Source organism: Musa acuminata, chromosome BXJ1-7, assembly GCF_036884655.1.
Source record: "Musa acuminata AAA Group cultivar baxijiao chromosome BXJ1-7, Cavendish_Baxijiao_AAA, whole genome shotgun sequence".
NCBI lineage: Eukaryota > Viridiplantae > Streptophyta > Magnoliopsida > Zingiberales > Musaceae > Musa > Musa acuminata.
This window is the reverse complement of record NC_088333.1, coordinates 1,636,033-1,656,250: the sequence shown is the minus strand read 5'-3', so window position 1 is coordinate 1,656,250 and position 20,218 is coordinate 1,636,033. Positions and strand designations below refer to the sequence as shown.

The 20,218-nt window shown below is 42.6% G+C and overlaps 1 protein-coding gene across 7 annotated transcripts; it reads left to right on the top strand.

Moving 5' to 3' along the window:
• Positions 1 to 2,823: 2,823 nt before the first annotated feature.
• On the top strand, positions 2,824 to 15,878 carry LOC135678135 (receptor-like serine/threonine-protein kinase SD1-8). 7 transcript variants are annotated; one of them, XM_065190583.1, is made up of 7 exons: positions 2,824 to 4,188; positions 14,134 to 14,256; positions 14,336 to 14,505; positions 14,576 to 14,786; positions 14,864 to 15,101; positions 15,183 to 15,333; positions 15,398 to 15,878. In XM_065190583.1, the coding sequence occupies exons 1-7, from the start codon at positions 2,904 to 2,906 to the stop codon at positions 15,704 to 15,706; spliced, it is 2,487 nt and encodes an 828-aa protein (XP_065046655.1). In that variant the 5' UTR covers positions 2,824 to 2,903; the 3' UTR covers positions 15,707 to 15,878. The 7 variants fall into 7 exon arrangements, with proteins under 7 accessions (XP_065046655.1, XP_065046658.1, XP_065046654.1 ...); XM_065190586.1 differs by having other exon boundaries at positions 2,827 to 4,188; positions 14,339 to 14,505; XM_065190582.1 differs by lacking the exons at positions 14,134 to 14,256; positions 14,336 to 14,505; positions 14,576 to 14,786; ... (1 more) ...; positions 15,183 to 15,333; positions 15,398 to 15,878 and adding exons at positions 5,081 to 5,203; positions 5,283 to 5,452; positions 5,524 to 5,734; ... (1 more) ...; positions 6,131 to 6,281; positions 6,346 to 6,821 and having other exon boundaries at positions 2,837 to 4,188.
• Positions 15,879 to 20,218: the final 4,340 nt, after the last annotated feature.

Sequence of the window (20,218 nt, the reverse complement as noted above, 5' to 3'; positions counted from 1 at the left end):
GTGGATTTGCATGAAGCTCCGTTTTGCTTGCAATGCCTGCGGCGTTGCTTTAATCACATTTTCTTATGACATAATAATGTGTCAATAGGATAATTAGCTTTTAATAAGCTTTTTATCCTCAGCTTAGTTTAATCTTAACTATAAAATTAAATTAAGTAAAAATCCGATTATCTAAATCGAATATAGAGTTAAAGTCAATCGAATCTTATTCCATATCTATATCGTGAGAGTATCGAGAGAAATGGTTGAATCCGAAAAATAATTGATCTTATAAATTATATTGGGGGTGCACTCGATAAAATTCTTCAATACTTAAGTTAGCTTGAGGATCATGATATCAATAAAGTATCGAGAATAATAAATAAAAAATATTTATTGAACGAGTGTGTTTATGAACATACATAAAATGATTTGTTATAATATGACATTTATAACATTATATAATGTCAAAAATAATTTTATATATTCCATAAAGTTATATTGTGTCGGATATAAGGAACATGTGAGAAAATGAATGATATAAACGGATAACATTCGAAGATCGTGATCATGTTAATCATACTCAATTGATTTGACATCAAAGTGTCACAATGTATTGATTCAAGTGCTATGAACTCAAAGTGTTAAGAAATAAAATAACCATTTTTTATAATAAAATATATTATTATATACGATTTAATTTTCTATCTGAAGACTTTTGTGGTCTATTATTATTCTTTTAAGGATAAAAATTAATGTGGGAGTATGTGTCTAAATTTATTTTTTAATAGATCAATATGCTTCAAAAACTATTAGAACTAAATAAGTTAAAGACAAATTTTCTTAATCAAAATTTCTAATATAAACTCTTCTTCCCATCAGAGGTAAAAACATAAACCCCAAAACTTTGTTTTGGGGGGTGTGAACAATAATTTTCTCAATCATTTCATCCTATCTTCGAAGAATTATTCTAATATTTATATTATTGCTGATAGTCATAAGTTTCACAAAATCCTATTACTCAATCGAAACATATACTCCCGAATCTTTCGTTACATTCTCTCAATCATTTCATCCTATCTTCGAAGAATTATTCTAATATTTATATTATTGCTGATAGTCATAAGTTTCACAAAATCCTATTACTCAATCGAAACATAATTATGACCAAAATAAAACTACTCATAAGAAAACAAAAGGATGAAGAATTGCCATACCAACCAATTCTTTTCCTAATAGAAAATAAATTTTATCGAAGGAAACTAAAAATGGTACAAAAATCACTATGTCGTTCATAGCCAACCGAAAAATCCATATCAAATGAAGCATCTCAAACCCGCAAAAAAAAAAAAAATCATGAAAAATATGAGAAATGTAAAAACCTAAAATTTCTCGTATAATAAGTACTTCATGATATTCCATAACTAAAACATAGTTAAGTAGTTGTTATCTATGTACATAAAATTATATACATTTTTTTCAGGCATGATATCACTTGTTAAAAACCTAAAAAATTTTAGTATAATAAGTACTTCATAATATTCCATGAATAAAACATAGTTACGTTGCTGTTATATATATATATATATATATATATATTCTCTCAGGCATGATATCACTTGTTAGGTGCACAGGTCAATGAAATTATTTTCAGCATTTCAAAGTTGTAATTGGAATGTTTTGTTTTGTCCATTTCTACATCTAATTCTGTACTCTAATTAATCGTTATCAGATGCATGGAAGGTCAAAATGGAGGTTTCTTTTCCAGCCTTTGTTTGACCTTTTAACATTCATTTCAATGCCTACACCAAAAGTCCACATTTTTCTACATTTTCCAATGGATAAAACAAGCATATGGATCTTTCTAGAGAGAAGGAAGTCCTCCAATTACACCTTCGCTGGATTTGTTCCGTTCAAGGAACGATTATTAACGTTTTATACATCCATTTGAATCCATATAATAATGATAAATGCTTTATGCATCCACTTGGTCAAACATATGTTCAAACACCCATCTCTTGATTTGACCAAATATCTTTAATTAAAGCGGACTAATCTTGTTGATGGGATCGGATTATCCTACTAATCTTCTGTAAGAAAGAAAAAGTGAGTTCTTCGCCATCTTATTGGTTCATCTACGCTTTGTCCGAATCTTCGATGTATCATCCTCTCTGGCGACCTATTACCCGATTGGTCAGTTGACCTTCGCAACTCTGATTTTTACGGTGTAATTTTTACTTTTCTTGACCCGATGTCCAAACCTATGGCCCGAAGCCTTCTGCCGATATGTCGATCGATCGTCCGACTCGACGTCCAATTTTCTGCATTCTGCTGATATGTCGATCGATCATCCGATTCGACGTTCAATCTTATGATATGTTTCACTCCGGTCCAACATGATTCTTTTTACTTTTAATTGTCTTTCCTGATGGAATCTTCCTGCTCGAAGCGCAGATCAGATAAACACTATCAATTGGTTTTATCATTAAAATCCAAATTTAATAAGAAAAAAAAGGTGAGTTATCTAATTATTTTTAGAATAAGCAACAACATCATGAATCATAATTTATCCACCTCTTCTCTAAGTTTGTTTGTGCCTTTATAAATCCTTATTCTATGATTAATTTCATCCAAATATTCCCACGCAGATCTGTAATCCAGTTTTTACATAATTAATTTTGTGGTGATTAGAACGGCTCACATTCTTTTTACTATCGTCAACGTTTGGGCAGCGAAGTCAAGACATTTCTTTGACACGATCCTCATATGTGACTTTTAGGCCATCCATTCGAATTGGATTCATGCCAATTAAATGAAACAAAGTGATGATGTTGGTGAAAGAAACAGGTCATTCTACAAGGACGACAAATAAATGTACAGCATGCGACTTGCTTCTGTGAAGAGACCACTAGGAATAATTGATCATGAGGAGGCTCTCCGGGGCCGCCTTCCTTCTCTACCTCCTCATCGCTCTCCTCGGCCCTTCCAATGGAGCTGACACCTTGACTTTTGACCACCCCCTCGCCGACGGCGGGGAACCCTTGATCTCGGAGGGCGGCAGCTTCGCGTTGGGCTTCTTTAGCCCCACTGGTTCTGACAGCCGCTATATCGGGATATGGTACGAGAAGATCTCAGTCCAAACGGTGGCGTGGGTCGCCAATCGCCAGCGGCCTGTCACCGGCAGCCACGGAAGCCTATCCGTGGCGGCCAACGGGACGCTCGTCATCACCGGCGAGAACTCGACCGTCGTCTGGTCCTCGCCGTCGCTCGCGCTTTCGAACCCGGTGGCGCAGCTCCTCGACGATGGGAACTTTGTCGTCAGGGAGGCGGATGGTAATCCTACTGATCCTAACAGCTTTGCGTGGCAGAGCTTCGACTACCCGACCGACACGCTCCTGCCGGGCATGAAGCTCGGGTGGAATCTGACGACCGGTTTCAACCGCACACTCACGTCGTGGGCGAGCGCCAGCGACCCGGCGCCGGGCGAGTACACCTTCGGCATCGATCTGCGCGGCGATCCCCAGATCTTTGAATGGTCAGGGACGCGTCAGGTGTGGCGCGCTGGCCCATGGAACGGGCTGCGGTTCACCGGCGTCCCACAGATGACGTCCTACAACATGCTCTCGTTGCAGTTCTTCGTCGACGCCACCCAGGTCGTCTACGTCTTCTACATGATCGACCCTTCCTTCGTCTCCAGGCTGGTCGTGAACCAGTCCGGCACCCTGCAGAGGCTGGTGTGGGTCAACGACAGCAAGTTCTGGAACGCCTTCTGGTACGCCCCAATGGACGCATGCGACACCATCTTCCCGTGCGGCCCCAACGCCGTCTGCGACACCAGCAGGTCGCCGCAGTGCGGCTGCCCGCAGGGGTTCCAGCCGAAGAATCCGACCAACTGGGGATTCAGGGACGGCTCCGACGGGTGCGTGAGGAAGACGGAGGTGGACTGCCGGAACGGGACCGACGGGTTCGCCTTAGTGAGCGGCGCGAAGCTACCGGACACGTCGAGCTCGACGGTGGAATGGGTCGGCACGACCCTGGACCAGTGCAGAGCTAATTGCTTGAAGAATTGCTCGTGCACGGCCTACGCTCAAGCCAACATCAGCGGGAGCGGCAGCGGGTGTATACTGTGGAGTACTAGTCTCACGGATCTGAGGGTGTACGGAAGTGGAGGACAGGATCTCTATGTCAGGACGGCGGCCGCCGATCTAGGTATGTACAGCTCGGTCTCGCTTAGTTTAGATCGCTGGCTGCGGGAAGCCCGCAGTCGTCGGCAATTAGGGGCTTAAGCCCGTTAGCGACGACCAAAGAGGCGGGTGATGGCGACGGATCTGGCCGGAGTTTCTGACTTCGATGCCGCAATCTCCTCGATGTCTTCTAGAGAGTCTCATCTGAGACACTCAGAATTTATGATGCCGCAGATTGTCAGGATTCATGACAGGGAGGACGGTAGCCATGATTCGTTACTTTGACGGAGTCTCACCTAGAGAGTCAAATATAGTTGCGCACATTAAGGTATAATTTCGACGCATATATTAGAAATTAAAAACTTGATTTCTATATATTTGTTCAAATTTTATGAAAAAGTTCATGTACTTTTATTATATCTTGGCAAAATAATATCACCAAGAAAAAGAACATGGATACATAAAGCATGAAACATAGAAGAGAAAAACAGAACTTAAATAAGAAAGAAAAGCAAGAAAGTCAGAAGTCAAAGTGAATATAAATTTTAAAAATTACTAATAAAAAATGAGAATATATATACAAAGAAGGGATAAAAGCATGTGAATGTAAGATATAAAGGTGTTGCTTGTAAGACCCATATATACCTTGGAATCAATAATCAACAATGAAGCCGCCACTGACCATTGACCTTTTTTTGTTTTTTTGTGATGAGCTCTTATTTTCCGGAATTTTCGTTGCCATTTGTGATATTATTATAGTAGCTCATAGGAAAAATAGTCCAAGGAGAATTTGACATCTCTGAAGGTGGTGCTACTAAAAATATCATGCTAATATGCTGCACGCTTCTCGAAGGTTTTTATCTGAGGAGAACATATAATTTTGTTCTTGTTTTCATATGATCATGTTGATGTTTCAGACTCAGAATCAAGTCATCGCCGGATCTATTTGACCGTGATCACTGTGATCCTTGCTCTCTTCATCTTAATCCTGGCTTTGGTCGGTTGCCATGTTTGGAGAAGGAAGAAAAGAAGCAGCACAAGTACCATCAACACTTGTTCTTCTTTACCTTGTTACTGCCACTTGAGAGGAATCCTTCATCACCAGTTGTTATCACTCAGCAGGTGTGTCAGGCATGGCCACCTCCTTCGCAGAGAGACATAACGATGAAGGAACAGAAGCGAAGGACTTGGACCTCCCGTTGTTCGATCTGGGAACGGTCGCAGACGCCACAGGCAACTTCTCCATGGAAAACAAGCTCGGCGAGGGGGGATTTGGTCCCGTGTACAAGGTAGGGAATCGACCGAGTCTCGCGATTTACGGTTTCACCCAATTTGTCTGCTCTCAACCAGAAGCTCGCAGGGAAAGCTGGAGGACGAGCAAGATATAGCTGTGAAGAGGCTGTCCAAGACATCGGTGCAGGGCCTCGATGAGTTCAAGAACGAGGTGGTGCTGATCGCCAAGCTGCAGCACCGTAACCTTGTTCGCCTTCTTGGTTGCTGCATTCAAGGAGAAGAAAGGATGTTGATCTACGAGTACATGCCCAACGGAAGCTTGGACTCCTTCGTCTTTGGTGATCAGTCCATCGTTTCACCTTCTCATGGCATTTTGCATCTCCATTCATCACTCATCATTAGAATCTTTGCTCAGATAAAGCCAAAGGTTGGTTGCTGAACTGGCCAACGCGTTACAGCATCATAGTTGGGATTGCTCGAGGCCTTCTGTACCTCCATCAGGATTCCAGATTGAGGATCATCCACAGGGATCTGAAAGCTAGCAACATTCTTCTCGACACGCACATGAACCCCAAGATATCTGACTTCGGCATGGCAAGGATATTTGGAGGGGACGAAACGGAAGCAAACACCAAGAGAGTCGTCGGAACATAGTAAGACTTCAAGAACACATAATACATGTGCATCGTGACCAGCAGAATCAAAGACGCTTCTTACTCTTACCATAACTGCAGCGGATACATGTCTCCCGAATACGCCATGGATGGAATCTTCTCCGTGAAATCTGATGTGTTCAGTTTCGGCGTATTGATACTTGAGATCATCAGTGGCAAAAAGAACAGAGGAATCTATGACTCGTCACGCAGCCTCAATCTTCTGGGATACGTAAGTATAAGAACTCATCGTCGTCTTCCTCCCTCGCTGTGCCACTAACACTGATTGCCTTCAGACGTGGAGCCTATGGAGAGAAGGTAAAGGCCTCGACTCGGTCGACGAAGCCATCGGCGACTCGTACCCCGAGGCGGAAGTCTTGAGGTGCATGAAGGTCGGCCTTCTGTGCGTTCAGGAGCGACCGGAGGACCGACCGACGATGTCGTCGGTGCTGTTGATGTTGGGAAGCGACAGCGCGCTGCTGCCGCAGCCGAGGCAACCGGGCTTTGTTGCCATGAGAGGGCCGCTGGAACCCGATTCCTCGACGAGCAAGCAGGACTCGTTGTCCATCAACAATGTGTCGGTCACGATGTTTGAAGGTCGATGATGAATGCCCCAAATAAACAAATCAGTGACATGATGTAGAATCGAATCCTGCATGCCTCCTGCAAGAGCTGTTAGACTAATTGATGCATGTACAACATGATAATGGAACAAATATCTCAATATTCTTGACGAAGAAAAATAAAACAAATAATAAAATAATTAATTATATCAACTTATGATCACTCGATTATATAGGGTCGGGTCAATATCGACAATTAAATATACTGTTACACTCATGTTGAGCGTCTTTATATTGTGATAATATTATGCTAAAAATATATCAAATATGAATAATAAACTGTCAACAAGTTATTATCATGTTGTAATCACTTTATTGTGTAAATCCTTGAAAAAAATAATATAATATACTATTATTACATTCATATTACAAGAAGAGTATTGGTGAAACTCGTGGTCGATGAGTCACGGCTTGGTCCCCGGGTCGATATTGGAAGTTCACGATCGGTTGAAAAAAACTCTGAAGTCGATTATATCAGGAAGTTGGGATGTAGACACCGTCTTCCAGGAAGGCGTCTCTCGGTCGGGGCGACCGCGCTTCCGGGGGTGGCCGAGCTTCTGCACATAAGGCCCTCGTCGGGGGGTTTCCGCATTTGGCCCCTCGTAGATTAAGTTAGTAGTTGCCTCTTTTTCTCTTTCGTCCTCTAGCTAGATGTCGGTCAGGGGCTTTTATACTATTACGCGAGGATCGGTTGTACACGGATTTGGAGCGGCGGTTGATCCTCGAGTGGTGAGATGGTACCTTTGTGTGACCGTCGCCCGGAATGCACGGAACGATGCCATGCGACGCCGTCCCGAACTTTTCGGGATGAGACTTGCTGTGGGGTGCCTCTTGGTACGAGTTTATGCTCGTTGCGGGGAAGTACTACTTGTGCTGACTTGGCATGGGTGTGATGCGGCGTGGGTGATGTCGTGGCCGGAGTAAAAAATATGCCTTATCACTTCTCCTCCCTCCATCGAGGCGTGCCATAGAGTCCTTGCAAGAGGGCGAGGGGCGCGCCTAGCTCGTAGGAGTGCTGCGTGTGGATCGATTGCTCGTGAGGGGTAGTTAGGCTGATTTGCCGTGGGGTTGCTCGGTAGGCCGTGCTTCATGTCTCGGGCAAGGGTTGAAACTATTGGTTGAGCCACTGAACTCGGGCAAGGTTGGATCGACAAGTTCCTGGTCAATGGACCAAGCTGCACGACTTGGGCAAAGATTGAATCTGTTGGCCGAGCAATTGAACTCGAACTCAAGTTTGGATTGACGAGTCGCTGGTCGAGGGACCGAGCTATGTGACTCGGGCAGAGACTGAACCTACTGGTCGAGCAATTGGACCCGGGCCCAGGTTTGGACTGGCGAGTCACTGGTTAGATGGTCGAGTTGCGCTACTCGGGCAGAGACTGAACCTGTTGGCCGAGCGATTGAACTCGGGCTTAGGCTAGACTGATTTGAGTGGCGGTCGCCAGGTAGCGCGCCAAAACACACATGTAGTAGCGCACACGTGTGTTAAAGTGGTTGTGCCTTAACGAGCAGGGCAATGTAGGTTCTAGCGGGAAATTTCCTATCACAAGCGGGCTTTTGGCAGGAAATTTCCCGTCACGAGCGGGCTTTTGGTGGGAAATTTCTTGTCACGAGCGGGCTTTTGGAGGGAAATTTCCTGTCACGAGCAGGCTTTTGGAGGGAGCTTCGAGACTGGGGAATCTGGGGAGATCCAGGGAGTTATGGTGGGTTTAAATGCTATGATCATCTCTTCCCTTGGGAAGCCCAAACGTCACCTCAAGGTGGATTTGCCCCTCCTTTATAAGTTCATCCTGGAGTAGTCGTTGTAACATTGTCTAGTCTCCTATTCCACGCCTTGGCTCCTTCCTTCTAACCTTGAGGTCGGGATGTCTCTATCTTCCTCTTCTTCTTCTTCTTTGGGTCAGTCGGCTGCCGGGGCACATGGATAATCTTCTAGGAGCCCAAGGGTAGAGGTTATCAGTTCATCCTCGGGTGGCATGCTCCTGGGAGTCATGAAGGCTTGTGCTGCCCTTAAAATAATGCAGTTGTGGCATGACGTGGACTCGATGGTGACCGAGGAACTTTTGGGTCCGATTCGGGATCGCTACTGCATCCCGAGGGGTTACGGGCTCTATGCCCCACTGCCCGATTAGCGATCGTATGATCCGTTTCCCGATGGGTTTGGGCTGACTGTGGATGCTCTCAAGGCGAGACTATGGTTTCCGTTGAATCCTATCATCGAGGAGTGTCTCCGTAGGTGGGGGATTTCACCATCCCAGATGGCACCGAACTCTTAGCGCGGGATTTTACCATCCCAGATGGCACCGAACTCTTAGCGCTATATGATAACTTTCCTCAGGGAGCGGGAATCGAGCCGTCCCAGTCACTCTTCTTGGCCTGTTTCATCTATGTAAGGGGCGAGGAGGGCGGGTTCAAAATTAGCAACGCTCCTTCCAACAATAAGGGTTGGAAAAGGCACTATTTTTTTGTCAGTTGTAGTTGGGAGTAGGGTTTTGACGCTAGATGGACCTCCCAAACCATCAACAATGTTCCTCCCTTTCTTTCCGATGAGAAGACCGAGAGCGTGGATTGTCTAAGGAAGATTTTGTCTTCCTCTCGGGTAATTAAGGGAATGACCGAGGAGTGGCTAGCCGAGGTGGGACTAAGCCCGGCTCCTAGGGGTACGGTCATGTTTATGCTCTGGAGCATTTACCTTACTTCTAGACCGGCTGACCAGCCGACTCTTTGTTTGCAGAGATGGTGAACCTCCGGTCGCTGAAGGGAATGCCTCGTGCCAAGGTCGTAATGCAATCGCCTCGGGACGGTTCTGGCCTTGGAGAAGCTTCGAAGAGGGGGACACCGAGGAAGACATCAAGGTCGGCGGAGACAAGTTGACCGAAGAAGAAGGCGAAGGTGGGGACTCGAAAGATGTCCAAGGGTGCGTCGACTCACGAGAGAGCAACCCAGGGGTCATTTGAGTCAGGTGTTGCTCCCCAAGGCGAGGGCTTGGCGGGCGCGAGAGGGAAAGGGGGAGTCAGGTCATCCAGTGACGACACCTCAAGGAGATCATCGACTAGCCCGAAGTCGATGTGCGACTTGTGCTACGTTCGATCTCATTCCGAAGGCGAGCAGTTTCAAGCCTTGAGTATGATCAACCTTCCAGAGGGGGAACCAGCGGCTTCTTACACCTCACGATGGGCGACCCTTTCGACCGACAGTCGGATATGGTCCGACGGGTCGGTTGCTCAAGAATTTTCCCGGGGGGCACTCCACTTGATACTAGCGAAGCAGCTCTATTGCTCCCCCTCCACCATAGTGCTGATGGCGAGCAGCCAAATCTCTCGTCTAGGTGAGTAGAGGCATTACCCTTCCTCTCATTTAACTTTCTGTTTACGAATTCTGACGCCAGTCCTTACGTAGGGTCATTATTATACCATGGTATTGATCGACCGAGTGTATGATGCCGATCGGGTGATCAAGTGTCTGGGGGAAGCCAACTCTAGCCTCCGCCATGAGGTCGAAGAGCTGAAGAGCAGGCCCAGCCCAGAAGCCATGGCTGCGGCCAAACAATGTGCCTCAGACTTGGAGGAAGAAGTGAACCGCTTGAGGGCCGAGCTAAAGGAGAGTCGGGCTCGCGTTCGGACACTCGACGATGAGCTGCTAACCCTCTCTCGAGATGTTGAATCTGCCATGTCCGCTTCTTGGACCGCTGAGGAAGCTCTGAAGGAGGAGCACCTAGGGTTGCCCATGAGAATTTAAGAAGCGATCACCAAGTATAAGAAATCTCTCGGGCTTGAGCTCGGTAAAGGTCGAGGTGAACGTCGAATCCGAAAGACAAAAATCTGATTATCGAAATCAAATATAGAGTTAAAGTAAATCGAGTCTTATTCCATGTCTATCTCATGAGGGTCGAATTCGAAAGATATTTAATCTTATAAATTATATCGGGGGTGCACTTGATAAAATTCCATGCCTAAGTTTGTTTGGGAGCGTAATATCAATAAATCAATGAGAATAACAAATAAAAAATATTTATAGGATGAGTGAGTTTATGAACATATGACTTTTTATAATGTTATGTTTAGAACATGTCGAAAATAATTTTGTATATTATGTGAAATTATGTTGTGTCGAATATAAGTTGAGAAAAATTGATATATGGATAACATTTGAAGATCGTGATCATATTAATCGTACTCAATTGATTTGACATCAAAGTGTCTCGATGTGTTGGTTAAAGTGCTATGAACTCCTAGTGTTAAGAAACAAAATAGTTTTTTTTCTATAATAAAATATATTATTATATACGATATAATTTTCTATCTGAAATCTTTTGTGGTCTATTATTATTCTTATAAGGATAAAAATTAATGTGGGAGTATGTGTCTAAATTTATTTTTTAATAGATTAATATGCTTCAAAAACTATTAGAACCAAATAAGTTAAAGACAAATTTCCTTAATCAAAATTTCTAATATAAACTCTTCTTCCCATCCAAGGTAAAAACATTAACCCAAAACAAAGTTTTAGGGGTGTGAGCAATAGTTTCTTCTATTCAAGTATATAATAATATACTCCCGAATCTTTTTATTACATTCTCTCTAAATAGTTATTCTAATATTTATATTCTTACTGATAGCCAGAAGTTTCACAAAATCTTATTACTCAAATTATGACCAAAATAAAAACTACTCATTAGAAAACAAAAGGATGAAGAATTGCCAACCCAACCAATTCTTTTCCTAATAGAAAATAAATTTTATCGAAGGAAACTAAAAATGGTACAAAAATCACTATTTGGATCATAGGGAAGCGAAATATCCAGCTCAATTGAAGCGTCTCGAACCCGTAAAGAAAAAAGATTTACAACGTAATTTCTTTCATGAATAACATGAGAAATTTAAAAACTTAAAAGTTCCTCGTATAGTAAATACTTGATGATATTCCATGACTAAAACATAGTTACGTTGCTCTTATCTATGTTATACATAATAATGATAAATGCTTTATGCATCCACTTGGTCAAACATCTGTTCAAACACCCATCTCTTCATTTGACCAAATTTCTTTAATTAAAGCGGACTAATCTTGTTGATGGGATCGGATTTGACCAAATATCCTTATTCTATGATTAATTTAATCCAAATCTTCCCACGCAGATCTGTAATCCAGTTTTTACATAATTAATTTTGTAGTGACTAGAACGGCTCATATTCTTTATACTATCGTCAATGTTTGGGCAGCGAAGTCAAGACATTTCTTTGACACGATCCTCATGCCATTTAAATGAAACAAAGTGATGATGTTGTTGAAAGAAACAGGTCATTCTACAAGGACGACAAATAAATGTACAGCATGCGACTTTCTTCTGTGACTCGACCACTAGGAATAATTGATCATGAGGAGGCTCTCCGGGGCCGCCTTCCTTCTCTACCTCCTCATCGCTCTCCTCGGCCCTTCCAGTGGAGCTGACACCTTGACTTTTGACCACCCCCTCGCCGACGGCGGGGAACCCTTGATCTCGGAGGGTGGCAGCTTCGCGTTGGGCTTCTTTAGCCCCAACGGTTCTGAAAGCCGCTATATCGGGATATGGTACGAGAAGATCTCAGTCCAAACGGTGGTGTGGGTCGCCAATCGCCAGCGGCCTGTCGCCGGCAGCCATGGAAGCCTATCCGTGGCGGCCAACGGAACGCTCGTCATCACCGGCGAGAACTCGACCGTCGTCTGGTCCTCGCCGTCGCTCGCTCTTTCGGACCCGGTGGCGCAGCTCCTCGACGATGGGAACTTTGTCGTCAGGGAGGCGGATGGTAATCCTACTGATCCGAACAGCTTTGCGTGGCAGAGCTTCGACTACCCGACCGACACTCTCCTGCCGGGCATGAAGCTCGGGTGGAATCTGACGACCGGTTTCAACCGCACACTCACGTCGTGGGCGAGCGCCAGCGACCCGGCGCCGGGCGAGTACACCTTCGGCATCGATCTGCGCGGCGATCCCCAGGTCTTTGAATGGTCAGGGACGCGTCAGGTGTGGCGCGCTGGCCCATGGAACGGGCTGCGGTTCACCGGCGTCCCACAGATGACGTCCTACAACATGCTCTCGTTGCAGTTCGTCGTCGACGCCACCCAGGTCGTCTACGTCTTCCACACGATCGACATATGGAACGTCTCCAGGCTGGTCATGAACCAGTCCGGCACCCTGCAGAGGCTGGTGTGGGTCAACGACAGCAAGTTCTGGAACGCCTTCTGGTACGCCCCAATGGACCCATGCGACAACATCTTCCCGTGCGGCCCCAACGCGGTCTGCGACACCAGCACGTCGCCGCTGTGCGGCTGCCCGCAGGGGTTCAAGCCGAAGAATCCGACCAACTGGGGATTCAGGGACGCCTCCGACGGGTGCGTGAGGAAGACGGAGGTGGACTGCCGGAACGGGACCGACGGGTTCGTCTTAGTGAGCGGCGCGAAGCTACCGGACACGTCGAGCTCGACGGTGGAATGGGTCGGCACGACCCTGGACCAGTGCAGAGCTAAGTGTTTGAAGAATTGCTCGTGCACGGCCTACGCTCAAGCCAACATCAGCGGGAGCGGCAGCGGGTGCATACTATGGAGTACTAATCTCACAGATCTGAGGGTGTTCGGCAGTGGAGGACAGGATCTCTATGTCAGGGCGGCGGCCGCCGATGTAGGTATGTACAGCTCGGTCTCGCTTAGTTTAGATCGCTGGCTGCGGGAAGCCCGCAGCCGTCGGCGATTAGGGGCTGACGCCTGTTAGCGTCGACCAGAGAGACGGGTGATGGCGAGGGTTAGCCATGATCGATTGCTTTATGATTTATGATTTGGAGGAGGGTAGCCATGATCGATTGCTTTGATTTTGAATCTCATTTAGAGAGTCAAATATAGTGGCGCACATTAAGGTATAATTTAAACGCATATATTAGAAATTAAAAACTTGATTACTATATATTTGTTCGAATTTCATGTACTTTTATTATATCTTGGTCAAATAATATCACCAAGAAAAAGAACATGGATATATAAAGCATGAAACATAGAAGAGAAAAACAGAACTTAAATAAGAAAGAAAATAAAGAAAGTCAGAAAGCAAAGTGAATAAAAAAATTAAAAATTACTAATAAAAATAAGAATATATATACAAAGAAGGGATAAAAGCATGTGAATGTAAGATTATAGGTGTTGCTTGTAAGACCCATATACCTTCGAATCAATAATCAACAATGAAGCCGCCACTGACCACAGACCTTTTTTTGTTTTTTGTGATGAGCTCTTATTTTCCGGAATTTTCGTTGCCATTTGTGATATTATAGTAGCTCATCGGAAAAATAGTCCAAGGAGAATTTGACATCTCTGAAGGTGGCGGTACTAAAAATATCATGCTAATATATACCGCACGCTTCTCGAAGGTTTTTATCTGAGGAGAACATATAATTTTGTTCTTGTTTTCATATGATCATGTTGATGTTTCAGACTCAGAATCAAGTCATCACCGGATCTATTTGATCGTGATCACTGTGATCCTTGCTCTCTTCATCTTAATCCTGGCTTTGGTCGGTTGCCGTGTTTGGAGAAGGAAGAAAAGAAGCAGCAGAAGTACCATCAACACTTGTTCTTCTTTACCTTGTTACTGCCACTTGAGAGGAATCCTTCATCACCAGTTGTTATCACTCAGCAGGTGTGTCAGGCATGGCCACCTCCTTCGCAGAGCGACATAACGATGAAGGAACAGAAGCGAAGGACTTGGACCTCCCGTTGTTCGATCTGGGAACGGTCGCAGACGCCACAGGCAACTTCTCCATGGAAAACAAGCTCGGCGAGGGGGGATTTGGTCCCGTGTACAAGGTAGGGAATCGACCGAGTCTCGCGATTTACAGTTTCACCAATATGTCTGCTCTCAACCAGAAGCTCGCAGGGTAAGCTGGAGGACGAGCAAGATATAGCTGTGAAGAGGCTGTCCAAGACATCGGTGCAGGGGTTCGATGAGTTCAAGAACGAGGTGGTGCTGATCGCCAAGCTGCAGCACCGTAACCTTGTTCGCCTTCTTGGTTGCTGCATTGAAGGAGAAGAAAGGATGTTGATCTACGAGTACATGCCCAACGGAAGCTTGGACTCCTTCGTCTTTGGTGATCAGTTCATCCTTTCACCTTCTCGTGGCATTTTGCATCTCCATTCATCACTCATCGTGAGAATCGTTGCTCAGATAAAGCCAAGGGTTGGTTGCTGAACTGGCCAACGCGTTACAGCATCATAGTTGGGATTGCTCGAGGCCTTCTGTACCTCCATCAGGATTCCAGATTGAGGATCATCCACAGGGATCTGAAAGCTAGCAACATTCTTCTCGACATGCAGTTGAACCCTAAGATATCTGACTTCGGCATGGCAAGGATATTTGGAGGGGACGAATCGGAAGTAAACACGAAGAGAGTCGTCGGAACATAGTAAGACTTCAAGAACACATAATACATGTTCATCGTGACCAGCAGAATCAAAGACGCTTCTTACTCTTGCCATTACTGCAGCGGATACATGTCTCCCGAATACGCCATGGATGGAATATTCTCCGTGAAATCTGATGTGTTCAGTTTCGGCGTGTTGGTACTTGAGATCATCAGCGGCAAAAAGAACAGAGGAATCTATGACTCGTCACGCAGCCTCAATCTTCTGGGATACGTAAGTATAAGAACTCACCGCCGTCATCCTCCCTCGCTGTGCCACTAACACTGATTGCCTTCAGACGTGGAGCCTATGGAGAGAAGGTAAAGGCCTCGACTTGGTCGACGAAGCCATCGGCGACTCGTACCCAAAGGCGGAAGTCTTGAGGTGCATGAAGGTCGGCCTTCTGTGCGTTCAGGAGCGACCGGAGGACCGACCGACGATGTCGTCGGTGCTGTTGATGTTGGGAAGCGACAGCGCGCTGCTGCCGCAACCGACGCAACCGGGCTTTGTTGCCATGAGAGGGCCGCTGGACCCCGATTCCTCGGCGAGCAAGCAGGACTCGTTGTCCATCAACAATGTGTCGATCACGATGTTTGAAGGTCGATGATGAACGCCCCAAATAAACATAACAACGAAATGATGTAGAATCGAATCCTGCAAGAGCTGTTAGATTAATTGGTGCTACTAATTGATGCAAGTACAATATGATAATGGAACAAATATCTCGATATTCTAGACGAAGTAAAATAAAACAAATAATAAAATGATTAATTATGTCATCTTATGATCATTCGATTATATATATAAGTTCGGGTCAAGATCGGCAATTAAATGTACTGCTACACACAGGTTGAACGTCTTTATATTGTGATAATATTATGCTAAAAATATATCAAATATGAATACAAGTAGCTTGAAATTTAAATAAAAAATAATAAACTGTCAACTCGTTATCATCATGTTATAATCATTTATTATGTAAATCCTTGAAAAAAATATATATAATATACTATTATTACATTCATATTACAAGTGAGGTTATATTGATTTTACGAGGTTACACGTTGATATGACATATTTTGATATCACCCCCGTGGCAACGGTCAATAGCCACATCAACGCCAACATGGGGCCTTTGGGCTAACATGGTGCGCTATGCTGTTGCGATACATCAAACTTGGACAAGACGACTACTTGTACTCACATTGTTCGAGGTCATGCAAGACGATGTTGCATTGTACAGAGCCACTTTGGAAAGCTCAGAACGGCGTCGCTCAAGGCGCATCCATGTAGGTTGGTCAATTTCCACATGAAAGGAATGAGCCAACCGCACGATGAGCCGATGGCCATTAACAGACTTTGTACCATCGACCTTTGTCCACAGGTTTAAAAACCAACCTTTTGACCAACATTAGAGAGGAAGACTTGGAACACTCAAACTTCCCTGAACATTTATCACCTAATACTAAATTAAGTTTCAGAGGGGTCGAGTTTGAAAATCCCCTTATCGACTTCGACATGTGTTAAGGAACTACTAGTCATATGTGCCCTGCAAGTTAATTACGTGAGTGATGACACGTGCAACATAATACATGTTCTTTTTGCTTGTTATATTATTTGACATTTTATCACTTTATCTTGTATGCTATATATATTGTGATGTGCTAGTCATAGATATCATGTAAGTCAATCACATGAGTGATGATACGTGTGATATGACACATAGTATTTTTACTTATTATTATATTTTTTAATATATATATATATATATATATATATATATATATATATATATATATATATATATATATATATATATATATTCACGGATTTGTACAATAGAAATCAGATGAGATGAATTGTATAGTAGAGTCGACACTTCTGTCACCTGTCACATGTGGGGAGATATGGTGAGTGCTGGTCGTGCTGTGTTTGAGGGATTTAGTTCCTTTTCCTTCCGCAAATTGAATAGATTAGAATGTAACTCATTTGGGAATTCCGTGAAAATAAAATAAAATCATCATTCAAGCCTTGTTTGTCTTTGTGCATCATATTTTTTGTAAAGTCAACTATTATTGCATTTGGAACTTATAACTAAGAAATGAGAGGATGTGGTCATGCACTGAAATACCTATACCTTGTGCAAGTGAACCAGAAAATGTTCAGGTTCTCACAAGTTGTTCTGTCATTCTCCGTTGTGTGTTTCTTGTATTTTACATGGTCCATCTCACTGTAGATGCTACGTTAGTGATGGAATTCAAAAGACCCACTCTGTGAATTCTCAGTTATTGAAGACTGCCTTTCATTTTCGTTATTTCACTTCCCAAAGCAGTTGTCGATAGTGCTTCATTTGTTGCTCTTAGTTAGTATTTGTATTGAAATGTTCTCGGTTATCGAAGACTGCCTTTCGCATATCCATTTAACATTTTAAGATATCATAAATCTATATATGCTATATTTTCTAAATGCAGGTTAGCAGCTTTTATACAGGATTATTGTTTAAACGCCTTGTAAATATATTTGTTGGGCCGACAGCCCACAAGTTTAGCTCATAGTGGGCTTTAATAACCCATCTCCTTTTATTTAACCTTATATCAAATTAGGAGGGTGTGATGATTACGATTTGTTTTAAGAGAAAAATTATAGCAACAACTTGTTTAAAAAGGGAGAAGAAAAAAATAGAAAAACAAGAGAAGAAAAGAGAAAAAGATAAGGAGACAATTTTTAATCATCCAATTTTCATCTCAAGTTAGATGAGATATAGATTCTTGCTGTGATTATTTGGGAAGAATTTGAAAATTATGCACAGTGACAATCCTTGTATCACAATTATTTTCTTGAGATTATTACTTGAGTTTTGGGCAAAAGACTGAGATTTTTATATTCATTGTTTTTGTAGTGGATTATCTATAGTTTACCCTATGGTTTTTACCCTTCACTTTAAAAAGGTTTTCCACGTAAATCTTGGTGTTCTATTTGATTGTGATTCTATTTAATTCCGCTGCGTATTATGGCTTGCGAGTATTTATTCATATACAAAAGTTTATTTCTTTTTATATCCCATCAACTGGTATCAGAGCAGGATTTTGGTGATTTAATTTTTGTGTTTGAACATGGAGGCCAATAGTGTTTCTTGCATGATTAGCTTGAATGGAAACAATTGGATGATATGAAAACCAAGAATAGAATATCTCTTGTATTACAAAGATTTGTATGGACCTTTGCAGGGGGATAGTGCAAAGCCCACACTATGACAAATGATGAGTGGAAGAGGTTAGACCGAAAAACAGTTAGGTTTATTCGACAGTGGCTCGATGACAGTGTCTTTCATCATGTTTCTATTGAAAATTGCATATTCTCTTTGGAAAAAGTTGGAAGGTCTCTATGAAAAAAAAATAGTTGATAATAAAACTTTCTTGATCAGAAAACTTATGAACCTAAAATATAAATATAATGCTTCTATTGTTGAGCATTTGAATGAAATGCAGAGTATCACTAACTAGTTATCCTCTATAAAAATGTCTCTTGATAATAAGTTGCAGACATTATTACTTCCCAGTTCATTACTAGAAAGTTTGGAGACATTAGTTGTTTCTCTTAATAATTCTACGTCATATGGTGTTGTCACCATGAGTTAAGTAATAAGCAGTTTGTTAAACGAGGAGTTGAGAAAAAAGAATTCAGCAACATCTCAGAATGATTCATAGATACTTATCTCAGAGAACATATGAAGGTTAAAGTCTAAGGATAGAAGCAGTTCACACATGAGTAGAAGTAAGTCAAGATCAAGAAAAGATATTGTTTACTGCAACTATGGTGAAAAAGGACATTACAAGAATCAATATAAACAACCTAAGAAAAGGAAGAAAAAGAGAAAAGAAGTAGAGTCTACAGAGTCAAAGGATAAGGATAATACTACGGACATAGTATATGGTGGTGATTGTTTGATTTTGTCTTCTTCTGATAATATTTTTTATTTTATGTGTCAGGATCTTAAGTGGATAATTAACATAAGTGCTTTTTATTATGCTACACAATGGAGGGAGTTTTTTTACTAGGTGTTGTCAAGATGGGCAACTATGGTACGACAAACATTATTGGCATGGGTGATATCCACATAAAGACCAACTTTGTCTGCAAATTGATACTTAAGGATGTAAGACATGTGGTTAACTTGAGACTAAATTTAATTTTAGTTGGAAGATTAGATGATGATAATAGATTTCACAAAGGGCAATGGAAGCTTAGTAAGAGTTCTCTTGTTATAACTTATAGAAAAAAATATCACACCTTATACATGTTGTAGGCCAAAACTTATAGTGAGCAATTGAATATTACAGAGAAAGATTTGAGTTATGATATAGGCGATTGTGACACATGAGTAAGAAGAGGTTGCAAGCTCTTTTCAAGAGATACATGTTGTATTGCCAGACGTCATAGGTACACATTTGAATCTTTGTATTGATTGTTTGATTGGTAAACAACATAGAGTTTTATTTGATAGTCCTACTTTATCTAAAAAAAATGCATGTCTTAGATTGTGTTTATATAGATGCATGTGGTTCTTTGAGGGCAAAAACTCATAGTGAATCTGTTAATTTCTTGGTATAAGTGGTGTACTTTATTTTATCACTTTTATAGATGATTTTTCATGAAAAGTTTAGACCTATGCTATGAAGACCAAAGATCAAATTATTAATATCTTAAAGAGTTTCATGCTAGAGTTGAAAGAGAGATAGAAAAGCAATTGAAATGTATAAGATCGGATAATAGTGATGACGGTTCATAGGCCTAGCTACCCAAAAGATTTTGGGATGAGATTTTCAAAACTATAGTGACCGTATATATATTGTTTTGTCAGTGTGTCAATAAAGTCAAGTTAAGGTGCCTAAATTCTTCTTATTTTCTTATAGATTATTGTTGTGGGAAACAACTTTGGAGCCGTGGCCTCGGGGCCGACGCGACTCGGTTCGGGTCCGGATGTCGGGGATCTCTCCGGGGCGTCCCTCGAGCCCGCGGGGTCGGTCCGGTGCAATGGTCCGATCGGGACGGGGTCGTCGTCATATATCAAATCAAATATTAATTCAGTATAAAAACTTAAGTTACTAATTTGTATAGT